The sequence below is a fragment of the Emys orbicularis genome, chromosome 15 (genome assembly GCF_028017835.1).
Source record: "Emys orbicularis isolate rEmyOrb1 chromosome 15, rEmyOrb1.hap1, whole genome shotgun sequence".
Taxonomy (NCBI): domain Eukaryota; kingdom Metazoa; phylum Chordata; order Testudines; family Emydidae; genus Emys; species Emys orbicularis.
In genome coordinates this window covers 1,360,258-1,386,302 of record NC_088697.1, presented here as the reverse complement: position 1 = coordinate 1,386,302, position 26,045 = coordinate 1,360,258, and the positions used below count along the sequence as shown (strand labels likewise).

General features: G+C 68.0%; 1 protein-coding gene across 1 annotated transcript; it reads right to left on the bottom strand.

Moving 5' to 3' along the window:
- Positions 1-195: 195 nt before the first annotated feature.
- CAMTA2 (calmodulin binding transcription activator 2) lies at positions 196-23,854 on the bottom strand. The gene is given in 23 exon segments (XM_065416950.1): positions 196-259; positions 535-609; positions 919-1,112; positions 3,576-3,596; positions 3,829-3,900; positions 8,309-8,540; positions 8,993-9,183; positions 9,463-9,567; positions 9,569-9,771; positions 9,870-10,134; positions 10,478-10,556; positions 10,642-10,820; positions 11,864-11,982; positions 16,010-16,144; positions 16,944-17,070; positions 17,182-18,044; positions 19,989-20,129; positions 20,315-20,468; positions 21,022-21,093; positions 21,351-21,486; positions 21,637-21,704; positions 23,223-23,323; positions 23,751-23,854. Coding segments are annotated over 23 exon segments (3,627 nt in total). The 5' UTR covers positions 23,782-23,854.
- Positions 23,855-26,045: the final 2,191 nt, after the last annotated feature.

Here is a 26,045-nt window from a genome sequence, read left to right as displayed (position 1 = left end):
AAGACGGGGGGGCCCCGGACACCCCCCCAGGGGAGGCCACGCTCCGTCACCGCCGGGGGTTAAGACTACGTTGTCACAGTTTCAGAAGGGGAGCGAAGGTGGGGGCAGCCGGTCCCAGATGCCTTGGTTCCCGACGTGGCTGCCCCAGGCTTTGGCGGGCCGCGGGGGGGGGGGGACACGCAAGGGGGGGCGGCGCTAAGTGGCCAGACCTCGCTTCTGTAAACTTTCCACCTCTTTGCTTTGCTTTAGTTCCTTCATCCTGCGGGGGGCACAGAGAAATGGGCGGTAAGGTGGGGGGGTTCCCGATGACCCCCCCAAACTCCAATCCCACCCCATGGGGTGTCCCCCACACCCCGATTCCATCCCTGGGAGCATGGACGCCCATGCGCCCTCCTACCTTTCATCCCACCTCACCCACCAGCCCCTCCAATGAGCCAGATTCCCACACCCAGCTCATCCTGCCCCATCCCTCTGCCGGGGGCACTCCCACCCCCATCCTCGGATGCCCCCGCGCCTCCCCCCCGGCCGCCATACCTGTGCCGGCAGCGACGCAGGAACCGCATGATCTTACGGGCGGCCTGGTCCTGTTTCTTCGTGAGGAAAGTGCCCCTGGGCAGAGACAAAAGAAGAAGCGAAGGTGGAGCAGGGCAGATGGTCATAGAGAGACCCCTTGCTGATGCGGCCACCTCTGGGGCGGGGCGGCCGGGTACCCAGGGACCCCTCGCCCGGCGCTGAGATGTGGCCACCTCTGGGGTGAGGTGTCCCGAGCCAATGCCAACTAGATCTGTGGGATCTTTTCATAGCCAGAGAGGTGACAGGAGCCAGTAGGGATGGGGGAGCAGCCCCCCCTGCTCTAACCCACCAGCCCCCACCCCCTTCCCAGAGCCAGTGGGAGAACCCAGGAGTCCGGGCCCCTACTTCATCTTCTGCTGCATGGTGGCGGAGGCCCGGTGGCCCTGTTTCAGCTTCTCGTACTCCTTGTAGCTGCGGTAGTACTGCTGGATCAGCACCGCGGCCCGGCGGCTCTGCTGGAACTTCTTCTGCTCGTAGTAGCTGCGGAACTTGCTCTGGATCAGGATGGCCGCCTGCGTCATCTTCTTATACAGGGCGTACTGCGGGGGAGCAGCGGGGTCAGCGGGGAAACCCGGAGCCCTCCCCTCCCAGAGCCGGGGAGAGAACCCAGGAGTCCTGGCTCCCAGCCCCCCCTGCTCTAACCCACCAGCCCCCACTCCCCTCCCAGAGCCGGGGAGAGAACCCAGGAGTCCTGGCTCCCAGCCCCCCCTGCTCTAACCCACCAGCCCCCACTCCCCTCCCAGAGCCGGGGAGAGAACCCAGGAGTCCTGGCTCCCAGCCCCCCCTGCTCTAACCCACCAGCCCTCACTCCCCTCCCAGAGCCGGGGAGAGAACCCAGGAGTCCTGGCTCCCAGCCCCCCCTGCTCTAACCCACCAGCCCCCACTCCCCTCCCAGAGCCGGGGAGAGAACCCAGGAGTCCTGGCTCCCAGCCCCCCCTGCTCTAACCACCAGCCCCCACTCCCCTCCCAGCGCCAGGAGAGAACCCAGGAGTCCTGGCTCCCAGAACCCTCTGCTCTAACCCACCAGCCCCCACTCCCCTCCCAGAGCCGGGGAGAGAACCCAGGAGTCCTGGCTCCCAGCCCCCCTGCTCCAATCCACCAACCCCCACTCCCCTCCCAGAGCCGGGGAGAGAACCCAGGAGTCCTGGCTCCCAGCCCCCCCTGCTCTAACCCACTAGCCCCCACTCCCCTCCCAGAGCCGGGGAGAGAACCCAGGAGTCCTGTCTGCCAGCCCCCCCTGCTCTAACCCACCAGCCCCCACTCCCCTCCCAGAGCCGGGGAGAGAACCCAGGAGTCCTGGCTCCCAGAACCCTCTGCTCTAACCCACCAGCCCCCACTCCCCTCCCAGAGCCGGGGAGAGAACCCAGGAGTCCTGGCTCCCAGCCCCCCCGCTTGCTTGCATATATATATTTGGTTTATTTTAACAGGTTTACAGATTTATATTAACGTAAATTCAGCTGTAATGCAAGGCCATATGCTGTATGTTAAGCTAAGGCAAAGTCAGCATCTATGTCAGGGATCTCTCCCCTAGACAGATAACGGCATGTCTGTACCCTCAGATTTAACCAGTACCCCACCAGGAAAGAACCGAAAGAACCGGGAGAACAATAATAGTGTGTGTGTATGATCGACTAGTCATTAATAGGTCTGTACGTGTCAGCAACACGCCAGCCTACGGCGTAAGGGGACCCTGACATTTCTGTGGGTGGGGAGCGGAGGAGTGGAGGAGGAAGGATTTCCGGCCCCTGTGGGGACCCACCTCGCAAGAGAGGCTGGATTGGTTTTTCTTAAGCTCCCTACGTTCCAAGGGGCCGCGGCTGCGCTTGGCTTCCCAGAGCTTTTGCTCTTCGTTTTGGGGGTTCGGTTTGGACCTTACGGTGAAGCGAGTTAAATAAACTCGACGTTCGCGTCACTAGCTCTGAGCTCCAGCTCCTCCTCCGCTCTGCGCCTCTCGCTCAGGAACGGAGGACGCTGAACGGCCAGGGGCGAGGCTGGGCCTGTCTCTCCCCACCGGGTGACCAGGGAAGGGGGTGAGTCGATGAACCAAAGCTTTGGAGCCTATAATAGCCTAGTCTAACATAGACCTTCTGACTAGCAGGAAAACAACGGTAACTTTGTAACTGGGAGTATTTCCCCATTTCGTTACTACTTAATTTTATCTGACTCAAAAGTCTTTAAGGCCGTATCGGTCTCAGTGGGAGCTTCCTGGCACACCCCCGCGGGCTCCTTTGTAAACTCTGTGGAGCCTGATTCGGGACAAGAACCTTATTATCTTCAAATCAAACGGATTGGCGAGCCCAAAACCCGTATTATCCAAATTAGTATTATTAACCGTATAAATCAGGCAACACCTCCCAGAGCCGGTGAGAGAATCCAGGAGTCGTGGCTCTCAGCCCCCCCTGCTCTAACCCACCAGCCCCCATTCCCCTCCCAGAGTCAAGGAGAGAACCCAGGAGTCCTGGCTCTCAGCCCCCCTTGCTCTGACCCCCCAGCCCCCACTCCTCTCCCAGAGCCAGGGAGAGAACCCAGGAGTCCTGGCTCCCAGCCCCCCCTGCTCTAACCCACCAGCCCCCATTCCCCTCCCAGAGTCAAGGAGAGAACCCAGGAGTCCTGGCTCCCAGCCCCCCCTGCTCTGACCCCCCAGCCCCCACTCCTCTCCCAGAGCCAGGGAGAGAACCCAGGAGTCCTGGCTCCCAGCCCCCACTCCTCTCCCAGAGCCAGGGAGAGAACCCAGGAGTCCTGGCTCCCAGCCCCCCCGCTCTACCCACCAGCCCCCACTCCCCTCCCAGAGCCGGGCAGAGAACCCAGGAGTCCTGGCTCCCAGCCACCCCTGCTCTAACCCACCAGCCCCCACTCCCCTCCCAGCGCCGGGGAGAGAACTAGCAGCTCACACCCCTCCCTGCAATCAGCGTCCCCCCACATCCACACACCAGCTTGGAGATCCCACCCCACCCCAGCCCCCTATTCCCCACAGGGTCACCCGAGCCCCCCCCGCTTGTTACCTTCAAAGCAATCCATGTGAGCTTGCGAGACAGAGAGAGAAGAGGCGGGTTAGCGGGACGGAGGGGGGGGGTGCTCCCGGGCCGAGACCCGATGGACTTGGCTCACATGGGCACCAGGCTACAGCCCAGCTCGGAGTGGGCGGGGGGGTGACGTGGCCAGCTGGCCCGTAGCTCCCAGGGCAGCCCCCCACCTTGGCACCTTGGGGCCCCTGGAAGGGCAGCATGGGGGGGGGGGGGCCCAGCTAGGAGTTACCTGCTTATACTTGCGGTAACATCGCTGGATCACAGCCGCCGCCGTCTCCTGTTGCTCCTTCAGCCGGCGGCCCTGGGGGGAGAGGGGAGTGAGGGGGGGGCAGGTCCCTGGCACCCGGGGACGGTGGGATGGGGGGAGAGGGTGTGACGAACTGGGACTGTTCTGACTGTGATCTGTAAGTGCTGACAGGGGAGTGTGGCTGGGATGGTCTCCATTGGGGGATGGGAGAATGACTGAAGGGAAATACCTGAGCCTGTAACATGAGAACCCAGGAGGGGGCTGGGGCCAGGTGACACCTTTGCCCGGGAAACTGAACAAAGGCTGTGGGAGGGGTCGCTGAAGAGAGAGTCGGGGGAAGCTGGCTGGTGAGGTGGCTGGAGGCAGACAGGGCTCTGACCTCTGGAGGGGGCCTGGGGTACCCGAGGACCCCAAGATGGACCTAACTGAGGGGTATCCTGTTGTCTGTGCCTGCACGACCTGTCTCGGACTGTATTCCCGTCGTCTAAATAAACCTTCTGCTTTACTGGCTGGCTGAGAGTCATGGTGAATCGCAGGGAGCCGGGGGTGCAGGGCCCTGAGTCCCCCCTTACTCCGTGACAACTGGTGGCAGCGGTGGGATCTACTGCACCCCGTGGACGGCACTTCCTGCAGTAAGTGACTGGGGAGCAGTAAAACGAAGGGGGATTGACAGGGACCAGGCGTGCTGAGGAGTCAGAGAGAGACGGTTATCACCCCTGGGAGTGTGTGACCAGCGAGAAGGACTTTTGCAGTAACAGGGTCCCCCGGGGGATCGCAGCGAGCGGTCCCAGGGGCGGAGGAGTCTGCAGCTCGACCCTGGCAGAGAGGTGGTGACCTCGAGAAGGGCTGGCACACTAGGGGTCTCCCTGGAGACTGTGGGGAGCGGTGAGCACACAGGCCTGTGAGTGGCCAGCAGGAAGATGTATGCCAAGCGGCTTAAGAGCGACCTGGTGGAGCTGTGCAAGCAGAGGGGGGTGCGCATTGGGAGGCTCACCAAAGAACAGCTCATTGCCCAGCTGGAGAAGGGAGATCGCGCGAATAAACTGATCCCTGTCTCTGAGGGAAGCAGCCTGGCAGATGCAGCGCAGGCCCCAGTGTCTGTCCCAGCTGGGAGTGGTCAGCCGGCTGCTGAGGGCTTCCCAAGACCCCTCCTTCCTATGCCTAAGGGAAGGGTGGGGAGGAGCCCAGCAAATACCGAGGGCACCGTGACCCCCCCGGCCAGCAGGGGATCCTCCCGGCAACGCTCGCCGGCCAGCAGGGGATCCTCCCGGCCACGCGCAGCATCCGTGGAGCGGAATGGGCTGGGATGGGAGATAGAGCTAAAACTGAGAGAGCTGGAGGATCGTGAACACCAGAGACAGCATGAAGAGAAACTGAGGCAGCATGAACGGAAGGAGAAAGAGAAACTGAGGCATCATGAACGGGAGGAGAATGAGAGACAAAGGCATCATGAACTGGAGCTGGCGAGGCTGAAGGGCCGCGAGCCCCCGGCTGCGGTGAGTGAGGGGGGACCCAGGACTGCACGAAGCTTTGATAAGTGCATCCTGGCCCCACGTAAGGAGGGGGAGGACATGGATGACTTCCTGGATGCCTTTGAGACGGCCTGCGAGCTGCACCAGGTTGATCCTGCAGACAAACTCCGGGCTCTCACCCCCTTACTGGACCCCAAAGCCTTGGCCTTGTACCGCCAACTGGAAGAGGCGGAAAAAGGGGACTATGAACTATTCAAAAAGGCCCTGCTACGTGAGTTTGGGCTGACTTCTGAGATGTACCGGGAAAGGTTCCGGAGTCAGGATAAAACCCCGGAGATCTCATATCTGCAACTAGCCGTCCGCATGGAAGGATACGCCAGCAAGTGGGCTGCTGGGGCCCAGACAAAGGAGGACCTGGTTAAACTGCTGGTACTGGAGCAACTGTATGAGCGGTGCCCATCCGACCTGAGGCTGTGGTTGAGGGACAAAAAGCCAGAGAACCCGCGACATGCAGGCCGGCTGGCCGATGAGTTTGTGAAGAGCCGGTCAGGGGCTGGCAGGGAGGAGTCCCAAAGGAACAGTCCCACCTCAACGCAGAGCGAGAGTCACCATGGGCCATCCCAGCGGGAAAATGCGGAGAAACCCCACCAAAGGGGAAGATCCAGCGTCAGGTCCATCCAACCCACTCGAGGGGACCCCGGGACATGGTCTGCTATCACTGTGACCAAAGAGGTCACATACGGGCCCAGTGCCCCAGGCTCAGGGACAGACTGAGCAGACCAAACCCACAGAGGGTTGACTGGGTAGAGACCCAGCCGGGCGAGAGGCAGCACTCCCAGGGAAGCGGGGCTGGCAGAGTACCACCTGCTAAGGAGGGAGGAGAGCTCCAGGCCAGCTCCTCTGCGGGGCGGGATGCTCCAGACTCAGGGTTTTTGGTTTATACGGTGGGCGCGGGGCGGTCCCTCCGGAAAGAGTACCTCGTTCCCCTGGAGGTGGATGGGAGGAAGGTCGATGGATACTGGGATACGGGCGCAGAGGTTACGCTGGTCCGGCCCGAGGTGGTGCCCCCAGATCAGGTGGTGCCCAACACCTACCTGACCCTGACGGGGGTGGGCGGAACACCAGTCAAAGTGCCCGTGGCAAGGGTACACCTGAAGTGGGGGGCCAAGGAGGGCCCCAAGGATGTGGGGGTGCACCCGTATTTGCCCACTGAGGTGTTGATGGGGGGGGACCTGGAGGAAAGGTCAAGCAACCCACCAAGTGCACTGGTTGTGACCCGCAGTCAGAGCCGGCGAGGGGCACTGCGCCCTGGCCTTGGGGAGGGTGCCTTGCCCGAGGCGCAGGACCCTAACCTGGTGGGGAGGGAACGCCCAGGGACACGGCTCAGGGAGGCTGCGGCTTCAGACCCAGCCGGCGAGAGAGAGCAGGTGGCCATCCCTGTCCCAGCTGCTGAGTTCCAGGCCGAGGTGCAGAAAGATCCCTCCTTGCGGAAGATAAGGGACCTGGCCGACCTCGGTGCGGTACAGGCCATGGGGAGAGGTGGCCGGAAAAGGTTCCTGTGGGAGAAGGGGTTCCTGTACCGAGAATGGGCTCCCCCAGGGGAAATGGAGTCGGGGGGATCAGGAGGCAGCTGGTGGTACCCCAGAAGTATCGCCGCCAGCTGCTGTACCGGGCCCATAACACCCCCCTCTCAGGGCACCAGGGAACCTGGCGTACCCAGCAGAGGCTGCTACGGAGCTTTTACTGGCCTGGGGTCTTTGTTACTGTCCGGCAGTACTGCCGATCCTGTGACCCCTGTCAGAGGGGGAGGAAGGCCCGGGACAAGGGGAAAACGGCTTTAGGACCCTTGCCCAGCATAGAGGAGCCTTTCCAGAGGGTGGCCAAGATTAAAAGGGGGGCTCTGAACCAAGAGAGCCCGAAGCACAGACCTCCAGACTGGAACGCTGGGAGAAGACCCCAGCCCAGTTGGAACCCCAGGGGTATTGGGGTGGGAAAAGGGCACAGGCCGCATAACCCTTCCCACATGCGAACTGCAAATGCCCTCGAGCACCCCCGACCTAAGGGGGGGAGTGAAACTGGAGGGGCCTGGTGTAATTCTCACCCAGGAATGGGAGGGATGCTGGGGCATCCATGGGAACGGGGGTAGGTTCGAACTTCCCCGGGTCACTGGCTAAAGTGACCCCGCTCAGTTCGGTCTCGAAGGGGGGAGATGTGACGAACTGGGACTGTTCTTACTGTGATCTGTAAGTGCTGACAGGGGAGTGTGGCTGGGATGGTCTGCGTTGGGGGATGGGAGAATGACTGAAGGGAAATACCTGAGCCTGTAACATGAGAACCCAGGAGGGGGCTGGGGCCAGGTGACACCTTTGCCCGGGAAACTGAACAAAGGCTGTGGGAGGGGTCGCTGAAGAGAGAGTCGGGGGAAGCTGGCTGGTGAGGAGGCTGGAGGCAGGGAGGGCTCTGACCTCTGGAGGGGGGCTGGGATGCCCGAGGACCCCAAGATGGACCTAACTGAGGGGTATCCTGTTGTCTGTGCCTGCACGACCTGTCTCGGACTGTATTCCCGTCGTCTAAATAAACCTTCTGCTTTACTGGCTGGCTGAGAGTCATGGTGAATCGCAGGGAGCCGGGGGTGCAGGGCCCTGAGTCCCCCCATACTCCGTGACAGAGGGCTATCCTGTTGCTGGGCAGGGTGGTAAGGTGGGTGATGCTTGTTGCCATGGGGAATTCCCAGTTGCCAGGGGACCGTACATGGAGATGCCTGTTGCCATGGGGAATTCCCAGTTGCCAGAGGACCGTACATGGAGATGCCTGTTGCCGTGGGGAATTCCCAGTTGCCAGGGGACCGTACATGGAGATGCCTGTTGCCATGGGGAATTCCCAGTTGCCGGGGAACCGGGCAGCAGCCTGGGGGAAAGTGCAGGATTCCCATAGGCAGAGGAGGATGGAGGGAGAGGGCGGACGCCCGTCGCCGGGGGGCCCGGGGGTACCTTGTACTTGCGGAAGGCGGTCTGGATGACGCGGGCGGCCTCGTAGAGCTCCCGCTGCTCGTGGTCGGACAGTGTCAGCAGCGCGAACTCGCTCTCCATCTTCCTGTTGGCCGAGGCGTTGAGGAACTCGGCCCAGCTGGCGGCTGTGGGGGGCGGGGGCAGCCGGTCGAAGGGCAGCTCACCCAGCGGGGCCTGCAGGGGGCTGAGACACACCCGGGACAAGGACATCGGCCTGGAGGGGGGCGGGGGGGCCATGAGACAGACCCCAGCCACCCTGGCGCCCCCTAGAGGGGACAGGCCCCAGCCTCATTCCCCGCCCCCCCCCGAACCAGCCAGTCCCCGCCCTGGAGCCGGGTGGGAGCCGGCGCCCCCTAGAGGGGACAGGCCCCTGCCCCATTCCCCGCCCCCCTAAGCCAGCCAGTCCCCGCCCTGGGGCCGGGTGGGAGCCGGCGCCCCCTAGAGGGGACAGGCCCCTGCCCCATTCCCCGCCACCCTGAGCCAGCCAGTCCCCGCCCTGGGGCCGGGTGGGAGCCGGCACCCCCTAGAGGGGACAGGCCCCAGCCCCATTCCCCGCCCCCCCCCGAACCAGCCAGTCCCTGCCCTGGGGCCGGGTTACCTGGTGCCCCCTAGAGGGGACAGGCCCCTGCCCCCTTCCCCGCCCCCGTGAGCCGGCCAGGCAGGTACCTGTGCTGGGAGCCGCTAGGCAGCTGGTCCACGTTCTCCAGGTAGCCGGCCAGCCAGGACATGGTCTCGCTCAGGCCCATGTTCCCGCTTCGCTCCCGCAGCGGCACCTCAGCCGCGGAGCTGAAACCCTCCTGCTTGATGTGCTCCGGCGTCGCCTCGATGATCTGCTTCGCCAGCGTGATCATGTCCACCTGTGGGGGGGGGAGCCCGGACGCCTGGGTTCTCTCCCCAGCTCTGGGAGGGGAGTGGGGGCTGGTGGGTCAGAGCAGGGGGGGCTGGGAACCAGGACTCCTGGGTTCTCTCCCTGGGCTCTACCACTGCTAGTGACTTGGGGCCAGTCAATTTGCCTCTGTTTCTTTCTTTACCATAGGGAGAAGGAGTGGCCCCCCAATAACAGCCCATCGCCCCGCATAGTCCCCAAGCCTTTCACCCCCACCCCCCAGCCATCCCGTCCGCCAGCCCCCCGGTACCTGGAGCACGTCAGGGGCCGGCAGGTACCCCTCGTTCTCCGCGTTCTCCCCGTAAGCCAGCAGCTCCGTTTCGGGGGGGCCCTCGTAGTCCATGAAGAAGGGGGGGGGAGCAGCACAGGCCGGGCGGGCTGGGGGGGGCCGGCAGGTTCCAGCCCTCGGGGGGCGGGCCAAAGTCCATGGCTGCCTCGGGTTCGGGGCTGCCAGCGGGCGAGTCGCGCAGGGCTGAGGCGCTGGAGTAGGCCGAGGTGACGGAGCCGGAGCCGTCCGACAGCTCCGAGGGTGAGGAGACGCTGCTCACCGTGCTGAGCCCTGGGGCGAGGGACGGGGGGGGGGGTCAGCGAGCGGGGGGGAACCAGCCCCCTCCCCCCCCCCCCCGGCCCCCCACGCCCTCGGGGGCAGCGCGGTACCTGTGTCGGGGCTGGCGGAGAGCGGGGAGGGGATGCGCAGACCCTCGGCTGGGCGGGGCGGCCCCCAGCCCTTGTCCCCGGCGCCCCCGGGGGTCGGCTCCTGACACTGCAGCTCCTCCAGGCGGGCGGCGAGGGCCACGTGGCCCCGGGAGCGGGCCACGGCCAGGGGCAGCCGGCCCAGCGAGTCCGGGATGGAGAGGGCTCGGCCGTCCCAGCGGTACAGCAGCAGGGCCGCGTCCAGGTGGCCCAGGGCGCAGGCCCACATCTGGGGGGAGGAGAGAGCAGAGTGCTAGGGGGCGCTATGGGGCAGGGAGCAGGGCAGGGGCTCAACGGGGGGCGCTCTCCCCTGGCAGGCGGGGCTGGCCCCAGGGCGGCGCTAGGGGGCGCTGTGGGGCAGGGGGCTCAGCAGGGGGCGCTCTCCCCTGGCAGGTGGGGCTGGCCCCAGGGCGGCGCTAGGGGGCGCTGGGGGCAGGGGGCGCTCTCTCCCGGCAGGCGGGGCTAGTGGCGCTGTGGGGCAGGGGGGTCAGCGGGGTCACCCACCCCACCCTCGAGACTACATCTCTGGGATCCCTCCCCTCGGGGCCTGTCCCCCCAAATCCTCCCCTCACCAAGGGGGTGCAGGAAAAGTGGTCGACGTTCAGGGGGTCGACTTCCTGCTCCAGATCGAGGCTCTCGGCACGGAGGTTCCTGCAGAGAAATCCCAAGCGTTAGGGGGCGGAGAACGGGTCGGGGCTCCACCCTCCCCGGCCCCGCGTCAGCCTGGGGAACTCACCGCCACTTGATGAGCGTCTCGATGAGCCGGGCATAGCCCTGGGCGGCTGCCAGGTGCAGCAGGGTCATGCCCCGGAAGCTGATGTCATGGATCAGGGTGTCGGAGTGGAGCCAGGAGGAGCGAGACATCATCTTCTCGCACAGGGCCACGATGCGCTCCTCGAAGGAGTCCGACGCGGCCTGTGGGGAGAGTGCAGGGTCCCTGGAACCGGTTGCCCCGCCCCAGAGGTGGCTGCATCTCAGCGCCGGGTGAGGGGTCCCTGGAACCGGCCGCCCCGCCCCAGAGGTGGCCGCATCTCAGCACCGGGCGAGGGGTCCCCAGGTAACCGGCCGCCCCGCCCCAGAGGCGGGCGCGTCTCAGCGCCGGGTGAGGGGTCCCTGGAACCGGCCGCCCCGCCCCAGAGGTGGGCACATCTCAGGGCCGGGCGAGCGAGGGGTCCCCGTGTAACCAGCCGCCCCGCCCCAGAGGTGGGCACATCTCAGCGCCGGGCGAAGGGTCTCTATGGCCATCTGCCACACACCCCCCCCACGAGCCACTTGTGGCCCCCCCCGTCTCGATTTCCCCCTCGCTCAGGCTGGAAAGAATGCCTGGCCTGTCCTGGCCCGGCGGGCTGGAAAATGCCTCTGTAATCCCCCCGCCCCAGAGCGAGCCGAGCCAGCGACACCCGAGCCGCCACTGCCCTCGGGACGGGGCCCCAAAATAGCAACACAGATAAAGGCTTAAGGGGGGAGTGACGTCAGGCTGGGCAGAGCGGGGGGGGGGGGGGGGAGCAAGGGCTGATGGGAGATGGTGGAGGCCAAGCAGGACCCTGGGGACATGTGGGGGTGAGTGTAGGGAGGGTGCAGGGGGACCTGGCTCCCAGCCCCCCCTGCTCTAACCCACCAGCCCCCACTCTCCTCCCAGCGCCGGGGAGGGAACCCAGGAGTCCGGGCTCCCAGCCCCCCTGCTCTACCCGCCAGCCCCGCCCCTCCCAGAGCCAGGGAGAGAACCCAGGCATCCGGGCTCCCAGCCCCTGGAACTCCCGGGCGTTTTGCACAGTAACTGACACGAGCTATTCCAACCCCAGCCTCCCCCAGGACACCTGACAATAACCAATCTGCACCAGTACCCGTGAGAGACCCTACAATAACAAACAAAGCAAAATACCTCCCAGGAGACCCTACGATAACAACCCAGGCCCAGCGGCTCTCTCCAGGGAGAATCCGGGACCCGGGCGTCTCACCTGCGTGTGGGGGGTCTCCCCCGCGGCCCCCCGTTGCTGCTGGGAGGAAGCCGTCATCTCTGCCATCTGCTTCTCCATCTGCTCCAGGCGCTCCAGGATCGACATCCTGAACTGGTTATCTGGGGGCAGGGGGCGTGTGTGAGACACGACACTCCCTCCCCCTGCCAGAGCCGGAACCCAGGAGTCCTGACTCCCAGCCCCCCCTGCTCTCACCCACCAGCCCCCACTCCCCTCCCAGCGCTGGGGAGAGAACCCAGGAGTCCTGACTCCCAGCCCCCCTGCTCTAACCCACCAGCCCCCACTCCCCTCCCAGAGCCGGGGAGAGAACCCAGGAGTCCTGACTCCCAGCCCCCCCTGCTCTAACCCACCAGCCCCCACTCCCCTCCCAGAGCCGGGGAGAGAACCCAGGAGTCCTGGCTCCCAGCCCCCCCCCTGCTCTAACCCACCAGCCCCCACTCCCCTCCCAGAGCCGGGGAGAGAACCCAGGAGTCCTGGCTCCCAGCCCCCCCCCTGCTCTAACCCACCAGCCCCCACTCCCCTCCCAGAGCCGGGGAGAGAACCCAGGAGTCCTGGCTCCCAACCCCCCCTGCTCTAACCCACCAGCCCCCACTACCCTCCCAGAGCCGGGGAGAGAACCCAGGAGTTCTGGCTCCCAGCCCCCCCTGCTCTAACCCACCAGCCCCCACTCCCCTCCCAGCACCGGGGAAAACCCAGGAGTCCGGGCGGGCGGCTGAGCAGAGCACCCTGCTGTGCGTCGGGATTAGCTGGTTAATTTCCGGGGCCAGTGGAATGAGGCCGGGCAGCTAATCAGGGTGGCGGGTGAATTAGCCTGTCCGCCCCCCCCCTCCCGGTCCCCCACCCCAGCCCTGCGCTGAGACCCACCCCCAGGGCGGAGCCCAGTCACCCCCCAGCTGGGAGTGGAGCGGGGGGGGGGGGGGGCGCTGTTCTGGAGGGGGGCATTCCCGGCATGCGGCTCTGTCCTCAGGTACCTCCATCCAGCCTGCCCCCCGCGCCCCACCATGTGCCCCCTCCCAGCCCCCCACTGTGCCCCCATCCCTCTCCCCTGCACCCCACAATCCAGCCCATCCCTCCCACTGCTGCACCCCACCCCCCCACTGCACCCCAGTCTAGCCCAATCCTCCCCCATTGCAGCCCACAATCCAGCCCCATCCCTGCCCCGCTGCCCCCAACAATCCAGCCCCATCTCTCCCCTGCTGCCCCCCACAATCCAGCCCCATACTCCCCTTCCCAACCCACCCTGCTACTCCCCAGACACCTCCCCTCCCCGCAGTGGGGGCATTGGGGTTCGCTGGTGCCCTGTGCCCCACGGACCCCCAGCCCCCCACCCCGGTACCTTCCTTCTCCATAGGTCTGGGCAGAGGGGCCGGGAGCGCCAACTCCTTGCAGGAACAGGAATTTCCTGGCAGGGATCGGGGGGGGGCTCCCCCCACCCACCCACGTGCGTGCGGGGCTGGGGGGGGGGCAAGCAGGGAGCGGGGTGGAATTACCGGCCAGGACTCCTGGGTCTCCACGGCACGGGAGAGAACCAACCACTCCCCCAAAACTTCCCCAAGAGGCGGTGACATCTTGGGGGGGGGGCCAGGCAGGGGATCCCCCCCCCCCAAGCCCCTGGGCGTCTGCCTGTCTCCCGCCCGCAGCCCAGCCGGCCGTGCTCTGCCCCCCTCCCCCCTGTCAATGGGACCGAAATAGCTACGGGGAGGGGGGGCTGCCCCCCCAACAGCCACCGTCCCTGAACTCACCAGGGCGGCTGTTAACCCCGTCCTGCCCGGCTGGGGGCGGGGCACGGGGAGAGGTGGAGATGTCATGGGGTGCGACTGTGTGTGCGGGGGTAGGTGTGATATTGTGCCGTGTGCGACTGTGTGCGCGGTGTAGTGGGGTGGGTGTATGATTGTGCGGGGGTAGGGTGTGTGACTGTATGTGGGTGTCTGGCGGTAGGGTGTACGACTCTGTGTGTGGGTAGAGCGTGATATTGTGCGGTGTGGGACTGTGCGCGCACGGGAGTCCGGGGAAGGACGTGGTATTGAGTGCATGCGGCTGTGTGGGTGGGGGGGGTAGGGTGTGACGATGTGCGTGGCTGTCCAGGAGTAGGGTCTGCGATTGTGCGGTGTGTGACTGTGCGCGCAGGTGTCGGAGGGGGAGGGGGAAAGAAGGACGTGGTACTGGGCATCTGCGATCTCAGGGACCCCTCGCCCGGCGCTGAGATGCAGCCAGCTCTGGGGCGGGGCGGCTGGTTACCCAGGGACCCCTCGCCCGGTGCTGAGATGCAGCCACCTCTGGGGTGGGGTGGCCAGTTACTCAGGGACCCCTCGCCTGGGGTGAAACTGCAACTCATTCTGGGGTGGAGCATGGCTGCTATTTCAGAAGCCGGTCTCCATTCCCAGGGTGGGGTTCCAGGGAGCTCAGCCCGGATGCCGGGGTTCACACCTCAGGAGGACAGGGCCGTGGCCCCGGGACGCTGCATGCGGGGGATTCTCCAGAAACGCCCCCCCAGCCCCACCGCATCACAGACAGCGTCGGAACAAAGCCAGGTGTCTCCTTACAGCCGGCCGGGGTATTCTGGGGCTGCTGACTCACGGCCCTGGAAACCGGTCCCCGGTCCCACCCCCACTGGAAATCCCACCCCAAAGGCAGGCGCCCGGCCACCGCATCGGGGTTCCTTCCACTGACCAGGGAGTGGGGCAGAGTCAGGGGTCTGGGGGCCAGGACTCCTGGGTTCTCTCCCCGGCTCTGGGAGGGGAGTGGGGACTGGTGGGTTAGAGCAGGGGGGGCTGGGAGCCAGGACTCCTGGGTTCTCTCCCCGGCTCTGGGAGGGGATGGGGGCTGGTGGGTCAGAGCAGGGGGGTCTGGGAGCCAGGACTCCTGGGTTCTCTCCCCAGACAGCAGGGGGAGGCAGGGGGCCTGTACCAGACCTCCTCCCGTCTGCCCCATGGTGATGTAAATTTGCTCCGGGGGGGGGGGGGGGTCAGTCCCCTGGCTTCCCTGTCACCCCCATACACACCCCATGGCCCAGCACCCACCTGCCCCCTCCCTCAGGCTCCCTCCCTCCCCAGTGCAATCCCAAAGCCACCCACCCCGCACCGCCCAGCAGGGGCAGAAGAGGGACCACAGGGGGCGCTGTGGGGCAGGGGAAGGGGGCTCAGCAGGGGGCGCTCTCCTCATACTTGGTGCCAACCCCATCGCCCCAGGACTTCCCTCCAGAGCTAAAAATAAATCCAGGCATCCCGAGGAACTCCCAGTGGCAGTTTCACTCACACAGAGTCCTCGCCTTCAGTTCCTGTCCTAAACTCTGGTGCACCGCTGCTGTCAGAAACTGGCCCCACCTTGCCCCAGAGGTGGGCGCATCTCAGTGCCGGGCGAGGGGTCCCTGGGTAAACGGCCGCCCCGCCCCAGAGGTGGGCGCATCTCAGTGCCGGGCGAGGGGTCCCTGGGTAAACGGCCACCCCGCCCCAGAGGTGGCGCATCTCAGCGCCGGGAAGGGATCTCTCCCTGTTTTGGAGGTGGGGCGGGGAATTCTGTCTGGGGCTGTTACATCCAACCCAGCTGCTCTATTCACACATTCCCAGAGTGTCATGTTTGTGATCGGCTCCCTTCCCACCCACCCCCCAAAAAACACCCCACACCCCACCCTCCCCCACTGCATACACCAGCTGGCTGAGATCCGCTACGCAGGGCAGCAGTGCTGCCCCCTGCTGGCCCTACCTGGACGAGCTCTCACCTTCTGGCTGGCACTTGGGGGGAGGGGGGACCCCATGATTCTCGGCTCAGCTCCTGCCCTGACCCACCAGCCCCCACTCCCCTCCCAGAGCAGGGGAGAGAACCCAGGAGTCCTGGCTCCCAGCCCCCCTGCTCTAACCTACCAGCCCCCACTCCCCTCCCAGAGCCAGGGAGAGAACCCAGGAGTCGTAGCTCCCAGCCTTGCCCCCTCCCTCCAACCCTCTGGAAACTGGTGGGGGAGGTGACAGGCTGCTGCCCTGGGCCCCAAGGCCCCCACCCCACAATCTTTCCTCCCCCCTTACTGCTCCCCCAACACCCTGAAAACTCTCCGCACTGGCTCCCAGCCCCATGGTCTCCCCCTCCCCACACGAACCCAGAGCAGCCCCCCCCCCCATCCGGCACCCCACTCACCGTCCAGGGAGAGCCAGTCCAGCTGGGTGCTGGGCAGTGCCAGGAACTCACGGCCCCGGTACTCGAACAGCACCGAGGCGGAGACCAGCCTGGCGTCGCGGGCCACCTGCAGGGCCACCAGCCCGGCCTCGTGGGCTACGGGAGGAGGGGGGCAGTGAGAGGGGGCAGCACGAGCCAGTGCCCGCCCTGGGGCCGGGTGGGAGCCAGCGCCCCCTAGAGGGGACAGGCCCCTGCCCCATTCCCCGCCCCCCTGAGCCAGCCAGTCCCCGCCCTGGAGCCGGCGCCCCCTAGAGGGGACAGGCCCCTGCCCCATTCCCCGCCCCCCTGAGCCAGCCAGTCCCTGCCCTGGGGCCGGGTGGGAGCCGGCGCCCCCTAGTGGGGACAAGGCCCCTGCCCCATTCCCCGCCCCCCTGAGCCAGCCAGTCCCTGCCCTGGGGCCGGGTGGGAGCCGGCGCCCCCTAGTGGGGACAAGGCCCCTGCCCCATTCCCCGCCCCCCTGAGCCAGCCAGTCCCCGCCCTGGGGCCGGGTGGGAGCCGGCGCCCCCTAGTGGGGACAAGGCCCCTGCCCCATTCCCCGCCCCCCTGAGCCAGCCAGTCCCTGCCCTGGGGCTGGGTGGGAGCCGGCGCCCCCTAGTGGGGACAAGGCCCCTGCCCCATTCCCCACCCCCCTGAGCCAGCCAGTCCCCGCCCTGGGGCCGGGTGGGAGCTGGCGCCCCCTAGAGGGGACAGGCCCCTGCCCCATTCCCCGCCCCCCTGAGCCAGCCAGTCCCTGCCCTGGGGCCGGGTGGGAGCCAGCGCCCCCTAGTGGGGACAAGGCCCCTGCCCCATTCCCCGCCCCCCTGAGCCAGCCAGTCCCTGCCCTGGGGCCGGGTGGGAGCCGGCGCCCCCTAGAGGGGACAGGCCCCTGCCCTGCTCTCTGCCCCCCGTCCTGTACCGGGGCAGTAGCAGCGCAGGACCCCCGACTGGATCAGCGCGGCCGGCACGGCCAGCCGGTCGAAGAGGCAGGTATACGAATCCGTCTCCTCCGTCCATGGCCCCGTGATCAGCACCTTGACGCCGCCCTGCGGTGAAGCGAGGGGTTAACGGGGGGGGACGGGACGGATGCCCCACTGGCTGGTGCGGAGGGAGGGGCAGGACCCCCGATCCCAGCCCCCCACCCACGCCCCGCTCACCTCAGGGTAGGACCAGTCTGGCGAGAAGTCGGTGATGGCGACCAGCGTCTCTGGTGCTGCCGCGCCCCCCGGGGGGGCGGCCTCGCCGGGGGCGTCGGGCAGGGCCGGGCGCGGGGGGCTGCTCCCCTCCCCGGCCCCCTCCGTCATGAGCTCGGAGATGAGGCTGTCCAGGGAGAGGCCGAAGGGCAGGTCCGGCCCCCCTGCGGCCCCCGTCTGGATGATGGAGTACAGGTCGTCCGGCAGCTGCTCGCTGGCCCCGCCGCAGGGCCGGGCCCCCCCCGTCTCCATGGGCGTCTCCCCGGCGGGGGGCCGGCTGCCCCCCCGCCCCGGCGCCCCCCCATCGTCCTGGATGAAGAAGCGGTTGCCGGCCGGGGGCGGCTCTGGGGCCCGGCGCCCGTAGGTCTGGCCCCGGGTGGGGCTGTTGAGGAAGCAGTCGGGGTCGAAGGCGGCCGAGCCGGCCTCCCCGGTCTCCATGCTGGCCTCCAGGTTCTGGGACAGGACCAGGCCGGGGCCCGGTAGCAGGGCCAGGCCCGGCGGGTCGCCCGCCACCAGGTGCTGGCTGGGCGTGAGGGCCAGTGGCTTCTCCAGGCCGGTCATCACCAGGACGGTGCTGCCGGGCAGCCCCACGGACAGGGCCACGGCGGACGAGGGCTGGGGGGCGTCCGGGGAGGAGGAGGGGGGCTCGGCGGCGGGCGCCGGGGGCTCCTTCCGGTCAGGCTTGGCCAGCTCCGGCTCCGGCTTGGGCTCGGCCAGGCGCGGTGGGTCGGGAAGGGCCGGGGCCGGGCAGGGCCGCGCCTCCACCTTCGGGGAGATGATGCGGTGCTTGGTGCTGCTGCATTTGTGCGGGACATGCCCCGGGCTGCCTGTGGGACGGACAGACACGCACGTGAGGGGGGACGGGCGGGCGGGTCGCCGGGGGGAAGGACACAGGGACAGACAGACATTGGGGTCATGGGGGGACGGACGGACAGACAGACAGCGGGGCCACAGGGGGTCGGACAGAGGGACTGAGACAACGGGGCCACGGGGGGGGGAGAGACAGAGGGAATGACAGACAGCGGGGTCACGGGGGGGGGACGGACAGAGGGACGGACACACAGCGGGGTCACGGGGGGGGGGGACAGACAACGGGGTCATGGGGGAACAGAGGGATGGACAGACAGCTGGGCCGCGGGGGGGGGGAGGGAGGGGGAGGACAGTGGGACGGACAGACAGCGGGACCGGACGGACAGACAGAGGGACGGACACACAGCGGGGTCACGGGGGGGGGGAGGAGACAGACTACGGGGTCATGGGGGAACAGAGGAACGGACAGACAGCTGGGCCGCGGGGGGGGGGGGGGGGAGGACAGAGGGACGGACAGACAGCGGGGTCATGGGGGGGGACGACAGACTACGGGGTCATGGGGGAACAGAGGGATGGACAGACAGCTGGGGCGGGGGGGGGGGGGGAAGGACAGAGGGACGGACAGACAGCGGGGACGGACGGACTGACAGACACACAGCGGGGTCACGGGGGGGGGGGGGAAACAGACAACGGGGTCATGGGGGAACAGAGGGATGGACAGACAGCTGGGCCGCAGGGGGGGGGAGGACAGAGGGACGGACAGACATTGGGGTCACGGGAGGGGGGGGTGAGGGAGACAGACAGCAGGGCCACAGGGGGGTCGGACAGAGGGACGGACAGACAGCGGGGTCACGGGGGGGGGGGCAGACAACGGGGTCATGGGGGAACACAGGGACAGACAGACAGCTGGGCCGCGGGGGGGGGAGGGTAGGACAGAGGGACGGACAGACAGCGGGGCCACGGGGGGACGGACAGATGGACAGACGGATAGAGGCTGCGAGTCTCCAGCTTGTACCCCCCCGGACGCCAGCCTCTGCTCCCCCCCCCGCCGACGGGACCCCAGGGGAGCTGCCCCGGACGGGGAAGGGGAGGGCAGATCTGGGCACATGGGGGGACAGAGATGGAGCAGTTCCTGCGTTCATGGCAGCAGTGCCACCCATCCGCCACTAGGGAGTGCTGGCAGCCCCTGAGGAGCCAAAGGGAGAGATGGGATCTCAGCGAGGGACAGCACTGGGAGGGGAGTGGGGGCTGGGAGCCAGGACTCCTGGGTTCTCTCCCCAGCTCTGGGAGGGGAGTGGGGGCTGGTGGGTGAGAGCAGGGGGGGCTGGGAGCCAGGACTCCTGGGTTCTCTCCCCGGCTCGGGGAGGGGGGGCTGGTGGGTGAGAGCAGGGGGGGCTGGGAGCCAGGACTCCTGGGTTCTGTCCCCGGCTCGGGGAGGGGAGTGGGGGCTGGTGGGTGAGAGCAGGGGGGGCTGGGAGCCAGGACTCCTGGGTTCTCTCCCCGGCTCGGGGAGGGGAGTGGGGGCTGGTGGGTGAGAGCAGGGGGGGCTGGGAGCCAGGACTCCTGGGTTCTGTCCCCGGCTCGGGGAGGGGAGTGGGGGCTGGTGGGTGAGAGCAGGGGGGGCTGGGAGCCAGGACTCCTGGGTTCTGTCCCCGGCTCGGGGAGGGGAGTGGGGGCTGGTGGGTGAGAGCAGGGGGGCTGGGTGCCAGGACTCCTGGGTTCTCTCCCCGGCTCTGGGAGGGGAGTAGGGGCTGGTGGGTTAGAGCGGGGGGGGGGCTGGGAGCCAGGACTCCTGGGTTCTGTCCCCGGCTCGGGGAGGGGAGTGGGGCTAGTGGGTTAGAGCGGGGGGGCTGGGAGCCAGGACTCCTGGGTTCTCTCCCCGGCTCTGGGAGGGGAGCGGGGGCTGGGAGCCCGGACACCTGGGTTCTCTGGGCGCTCGGGGGGGGGGGGGGGGCACTGACCGAGGGTGCTGCTGCAGAGGCAGGCGTGGGTGCGGGGCGGGGGCTTCGCCTGGTGGCTCTCGAGGATCTGCTGCACCAGCTGCTCGATGGAGAACTCCGTGGTCCCGTTCCCGTTGCTGCAGGTCCACTTTATCCCGTGAACTGGGGGGGAGCACACAGAGACTTGGGGGGGGGGGAACGAGCCAGCCAGGCCCCCCCCCCCAGCGCACTAGGGGCTGGCCTGCACCCTGCCTGCCCCACAGCCGCCCCGCTGGGGCCTTTCCCCCCCCCGCCCCCCCCAGCAGCCCCCCCACTCCCCCCTCCCCCCCCCCGCGCCTCCTCCTTACACATGGGCTTGAGCTGGCTCACCAGCTCCTCCTTCGACCACTTGAGCCACTCCTTGCGGTCGCTGTTGATGGAGCAGAGGATGGGCCCGCAGACCTTCGCGCAGTCCTCCAGCGCCGGCACGTTCAGGTAGTGCACCAGCACGATGTCGGGGTTCTGCGGGGGCGGGGGGGCGTCAGGACGCCGGGGTTCCCGCCCCCGGGACGGGAGGGGAGGGGGGGACTGGGAGCCAGGACTCCTGGGTTCTCTCCCCGGCTCTGGGAGGGGAGTGGGGCCTGGTGGGTTAGAGCAGGGGGGGCTGGGAGCCAGGACTCCTGGGTTCTCTCCCCGGCTCTGGGAGGGGAGCGGGGCCTGGTGGGTTAGAGCAGGGGGGGCTGGGAGCCAGGACACCTGGGTTCTCTCCCCGGCTCTGGGAGGGGAGTGGGGGCTGGTGGGTGAGAGAAGGGGGAGCTGGGAGCCAGGACTCCTGGGTTCTCTCCCCGGCTCTGGGAGGGGAGCGGGGGCTGGTGGGTTAGAGCCGGGGGGGCTGGGAGCCAGGACACCTGGGTTCTCTCCCCGGCTCTGGGAGGGGAGTGGGGGCTGGTGGGTTAGAGCAGGGGGAGCTGGGAGCCAGGACTCCTGGGTTCTCTCCCCGCCCTCGCAGTTTGGTTTTAGGTGCTTTAATAGTGACCCTTGAGCCTGGCCCCCACAAAACCAGGCCCCCCTGTACCTGCAGCAGCCAGTAGCAGCGGCGGTGGAATGTGGGGACGATGGACGAGTGGACGTAGCAGCCGTAGAGACACTGTGGGGAAATGGGGGGATGCTCAGCACTGGGGAGGGGGAGCTGGGGCCCCCCAACGCGCAGTGGGTCCTGCTCAAACCAGCGCCCCATTGCCCCGCTCCCGAGGGGCAGCTAGCCCCCCCCGCTCCTCCCCCCTAGACTCCAGCCTGCCCCACAGGCCCCCTGCCCTGTTCCAGGACCCCGCCCCCTACAGCTGTGACCCGCCCCCGGGGTTCCTCTCCTCGCCCCCTGCCCCCAAGCCCCGCCCCCAGGCCTACCTCCATCCCTTGCACCTTCAGCTTCATGTGGTCCTCCCGCGTGGTCTTCCCGTCCTTGCGTTTCTTCCAGCAGTACCCGTCCTTGCGGTACTTCACCTTCTTCCGGTTGTACAGGATGATGGAGCCGTTCTGGGGGCTGGCACCGGGGAGGGGTGTCACCGCAAGGAGCCACAGAGCCCCCCCAAACACACACACACACACAACAGTTCTCCCGGGGAACAGCCCCCCAGCCTCTCCCTCCCCTGCCCCCAGCTCCTCCCAGCCCCCTTCCCCGCCAGCCGCTCACCGGGTCTTGGGGGAGCAGGACAGCCACTCCTCGTGCCGCTCGAAGGTGATGAGATAGGAGGCGATTTCCTGCAACGCACCAGCACCCGCGGGTCAGGGTCGGGGGTGGCCCCACAGTCGGCCCCCCCTTCCTGTGCCCCCCAGCCCAGCCCAGCCCATGGGGCGGAGACAGGGCTGCTGGCCGGCAACTCACTTCAAATGGGACAGGCCCCTGCCCCATTCCCAGCCCCCCTGAGCCAGCCAGTCCCTGCCCTGGGGCCGGGTGGGAGCCGGCACCCCCTAGAGGGGACAGGCCCCTTCCCCATTCCCCGCCCCCCTGAGCCAGCCAGTCCCCGCCCTGGGGCCGAGTGGGAGCCGGCGCCCCCTAGAGGGGACAGGCCCCTGCCCCATTCCCCACCCCCCCGAGCCAGCCAGTCCCTGCCCTGGGGCCGAGTGGGAGCCGGCGCCCCCTAGAGGGGACAGGCCCCTGCCCCATTCCCCGCCCCCCCGAGCCAGCCAGTCCCTGCCCTGGGGCCGGGTGGGAGCCGGCGCCCCCTAGAGGGGACAGGCCCCTGCCCCATTCCCCGCCCCCCTGAGCCAGCCAGTCCCCGCCCTGGGGCTGGGTGGGAGCCGGCGCCCCCTAGAGGGGACAGGCCCCTGCCCCATTCCCCGCCCCCCTGAGCCAGCCAGTCCCTGCCCTGGGGCCGGGTGGGAGCCGGCGCCCCCTAGAGGGGACAGGCCCCTGCCCCATTCCCCGCCCCCCTGAGCCAGCCAGTCCCCGCCCTGGGGCCGGGTGGGAGCCGGCGCCCCCTAGAGGGGACAGGCCCCTGCCCCATTCCCCGCCCCCCCGAGCCAGCCAGTCCCCGCCCTGGGGCCGGGTGGGAGCCAGTGCCCCCTAGAGAGGACAGGCCCCTGCCCCATTCCCCGCCCCCCTGAGCCAGCCAGTCCCCGCCCTGGGGCCGGGTGGGAGCCGGCGCCCCCTAGAGGGGACAGGCCCCTGCCCCATTCCCCGCCCCCCTGAGCCAGCCAGTCCCCGCCCTGGGGCCGGGTGGTAGCCGGCGCCCCCTAGAGGGGACAGGCCCCTGCCCCATTCCCCGCCCCCCTGAGCCAGCCAGTCCCCGCCCTGGGGCCGGGTGGGAGCCGGCGCCCCCTAGAGGGGACAGGCCCCTGCCCCATTCCCCACCCCCCTGAGCCAGCCAGTCCCCGCCCTGGGGCCGGGTGGGAGCCGGCGCCCCCTAGAGGGGACAGGCCCCTGCCCCATTCCCTGCCCCCCCGAGCCAGCCAGTCCCCGCCCTGGGGCCGGGTGGGAGCCGGCGCCCCCTAGAGGGGACAGGCCCCAGCCCCATTCCCCGCCCCCCTGAGCCAGCCAGTCCCCGCCCTGGGGCCGGGTGGGAGCCGGCGCCCCCTAGAGGGGACAGCCCCCTGCCCCATTCCCCGCCCCCCTGAGCCAGCCAGTCCCCGCCCTGGGGCCGGGTGGGAGCCGGCGCCCCCTAGAGGGGACAGGCCCCTGCCCCATTCCCTGCCCCCCTGAGCCAGCCAGTCCCCGTCCTGGGGCCGAGTGGGAGCCGGCGCCCCCTAGAGGGGACAGACCCCTGCCCCATTCCCCACCTCGTTGGTATTCCAGCGGAGTCGCTCCTTGGGGAGCGCAGGGCAGTGGGGCAGAGACTCCACCAGCTTCTTCGGCAGGAAAAGCTTCAAGTGGCTCTTCTCTGCAGAGACGGAGAGTTACAATCAGGTATCGGAGACGGTGCTGGAGCCAGGACGCCTGGGTTCTCCCCGGCTCTGGGAGGGGAGTGGGGGCTGGTGGGTCAGAGCAGGGGGGGCTGGGAGCCAGGACTCCTGGGTTCTCCCCGGCTCTGGGAGGGGAGTGGGGGCTGGTGGGTCAGAGCAGGGGGGGCTGGGAGCCAGGACTCCTGGGTTCTCTCCCCGGCTCTGGGAGGGGAGTGGGGGCTGGTGGGTTAGAGCGGGGGGGGGGCTGGGAGCCAGGACTCCTGGGTTCTCTCCCCGGCTCTGGGAGGGGAGTGGGGGCTGGTGGGTTAGAGCAGGGGGGGGCTGGGAGCCAGGACTCCTGGGTTCTCTCCCCGGCTCTGGGAGGGGAGTGGGGGCTAGTGGGGGTCCCACCACACGCGGACTAACCGGAGAGCTCTGTGGTTTCCTTGTTATTCATGGTCGGGGCCTGGCGCTGGACGACTAGAGCTCCGGGCCTGGGGGGCTCATCTCATGGCACGCAGGGGAACGGCTCAGACCTGGGAATGGAAGAGCAGCAGGACTCAGATTCACCCGCAGCCAGGGCACAACCCGTCCCCCCACCAGCCACTCACCAGCCCAGCGCCACGGGCCCATCCGGCCTGGCCTCCGCTGCCTCCCCACATCCCCTCCGAGCCGTCACCTCCCTACCTCCCTCCACACCACGGCACCTAGTGCTCGTTTCTCCAAGTACTGCCACATGAAAGGCGACCACCTCTGGGGCAGGGCGGCTGGTTACACAGGGACCCCTCGCCCAGGGCTGAGATGCAACCACCTCTGGGGCGGAGCGGCTGGGAAAACTGGTGGGGGGAACCCTTAACACCACAGGGCAGGACCCAGTAGATGAGAGACCCTAGAAAAATAAACCTCCACCGTATCACTGCTCCTCACAAGTAGCCGGGGGAAACATAAAACACTCCCAGAGTGCGGTCGAGTGGGTCAGAGCAGGGGGGCTGGGAGCCAGGACTCCTGGGTTCTCTCCTCGGCTCTGGGAGGGGAGTGGGGGCTGGTGGGTTAGAGCAGGGGGGGCTGGGAGCCAGGACTCCTGGGTTCTCTCCTCGGCTCTGGGAGGGGAGTGGGGGCTGGTGGGTTAGAGCAGGGGGGGCTGGGAGCCAGGACTCCTGGGTTCTCTCCTCGGCTCTGGGAGGGGAGTGGGGGCTGGTGGGTTAGAGCAGGGGGGCTGGGAGCCAGGACACCTGGGTTCTCTCCCCGGCTCTGGGAGGGCAGTGGGGACTGGTGGTTAGAGCAGGGGGGCCTGGGAGCCAGGACTCCTGGGTTCTCTCCTCGGCTCTGGGAGGGCAGTGGGGGCTGGTGGTTAGAGCAGGGGGGGGCTGGGAGCCAGGACTCCTGGGTTCTCTCCCCAGCTGTGGGAGGGGAGTGGGGGCTGGTGGGTTAGAGCGGGCGGGGGGGGGGGGGGGGGGGGCTGGGAGCCAGGACCCCTGTACAAGGAGAAGCCTTGTGCTTTGAGATCCTAGAGAGGGTTTAGAGGGACAGACTCTTCCCTCAGCCCCGTGCAGTTGCCCTTTTAATGAGCCGCCAGCCACAGGCTGCAGCCCAGCCCCTCCCCGGCCCAAGTGCAAGGAGGTTCCTGCCCCCCCTTCCCCCCCCCCCCAGGAGCAGAGCCAAGGGGAAGTGACTCGGGCTGGGTCACCGAGGCACCCTGGGAACCCCGGGGAAGCCACTCGACAACAGGCCAGGAAGAGGAAAGCCCCTCCCAGCGCCGGGGAGAGAACCCAGGAGTCCGGGCTCCCAGCCCCCTCATCTCTAACCCACCAGCCCCCACTCCCCTCCCAGAGCCAGGAGAGAATCCAGGAGTCCTGGCTCCCAGCCGCCCCCCCCCCCCGGTCTAACCCACCAGCCCCCACACCCCTCCTAAAGCTCAGCGCCGGGCGAGGGGTCCCTGGGTAACCAGCCGCCCCGCCCCAAAGGTGGCCGCATCTCCACGCCGGGCGAGGGTCTCTCTGGAGGGTTTGCGGGGGGGGGGGGGGGGGCGCGAGGGCTCTTGCAGGGCAGCATCCCCTGGCGTTTCCCCCACGCGCTCCCCGATCTCGGCTGGGGGGTCCGTGCCCAAAACATGGCTCCAATGCCCCCCACCTCCAGCCCCACAGACGTCCACTGCCCAGCATCCCCTCCCTTCCACCCCCTGCCCTCCACCAACAGCTGCAGACCCCCAGCATCCACCTGCCCCCAATCCCCCCACCCCTCCAGTGCACCTCCAACCCAGCACCCACTCCCTGCCCCCCACTCCCTCTGCCTACCCCACACAAGCCCTCCACACCTCTAATGTCCCCCACAATGCACCTGCCATCACACCCCAGCATCCACCTCCCCCCCACAACCCCAGCAGCCCCTCCCTGCCTCACAGACCCCCCACACCCATAGCATGCAGCTGCCCCCACACAGCCAACCCCTCCCTGCCCCACACACTGCCACACCCCCAATGTCCACCTGCCCCCCACAGCCCCAGCAGGCTCTTACTGTCTGACAGACACCCTCACAACCCCCCAATGCACCTGCCCCCCACGCCCCTACCAGCCCCTCCCTGCCCCACAGAACCCCCTGCACACCCAGCGTCCGCCTGCCCCCCCACCCCAGCAACCCCTCCCTGCCCCAGACCCCCACAAGCCCCAAATGCATCTGCCCCCACACCCCCAGCAGCCCCTCCCTTCCCCACAGAACCCCCAA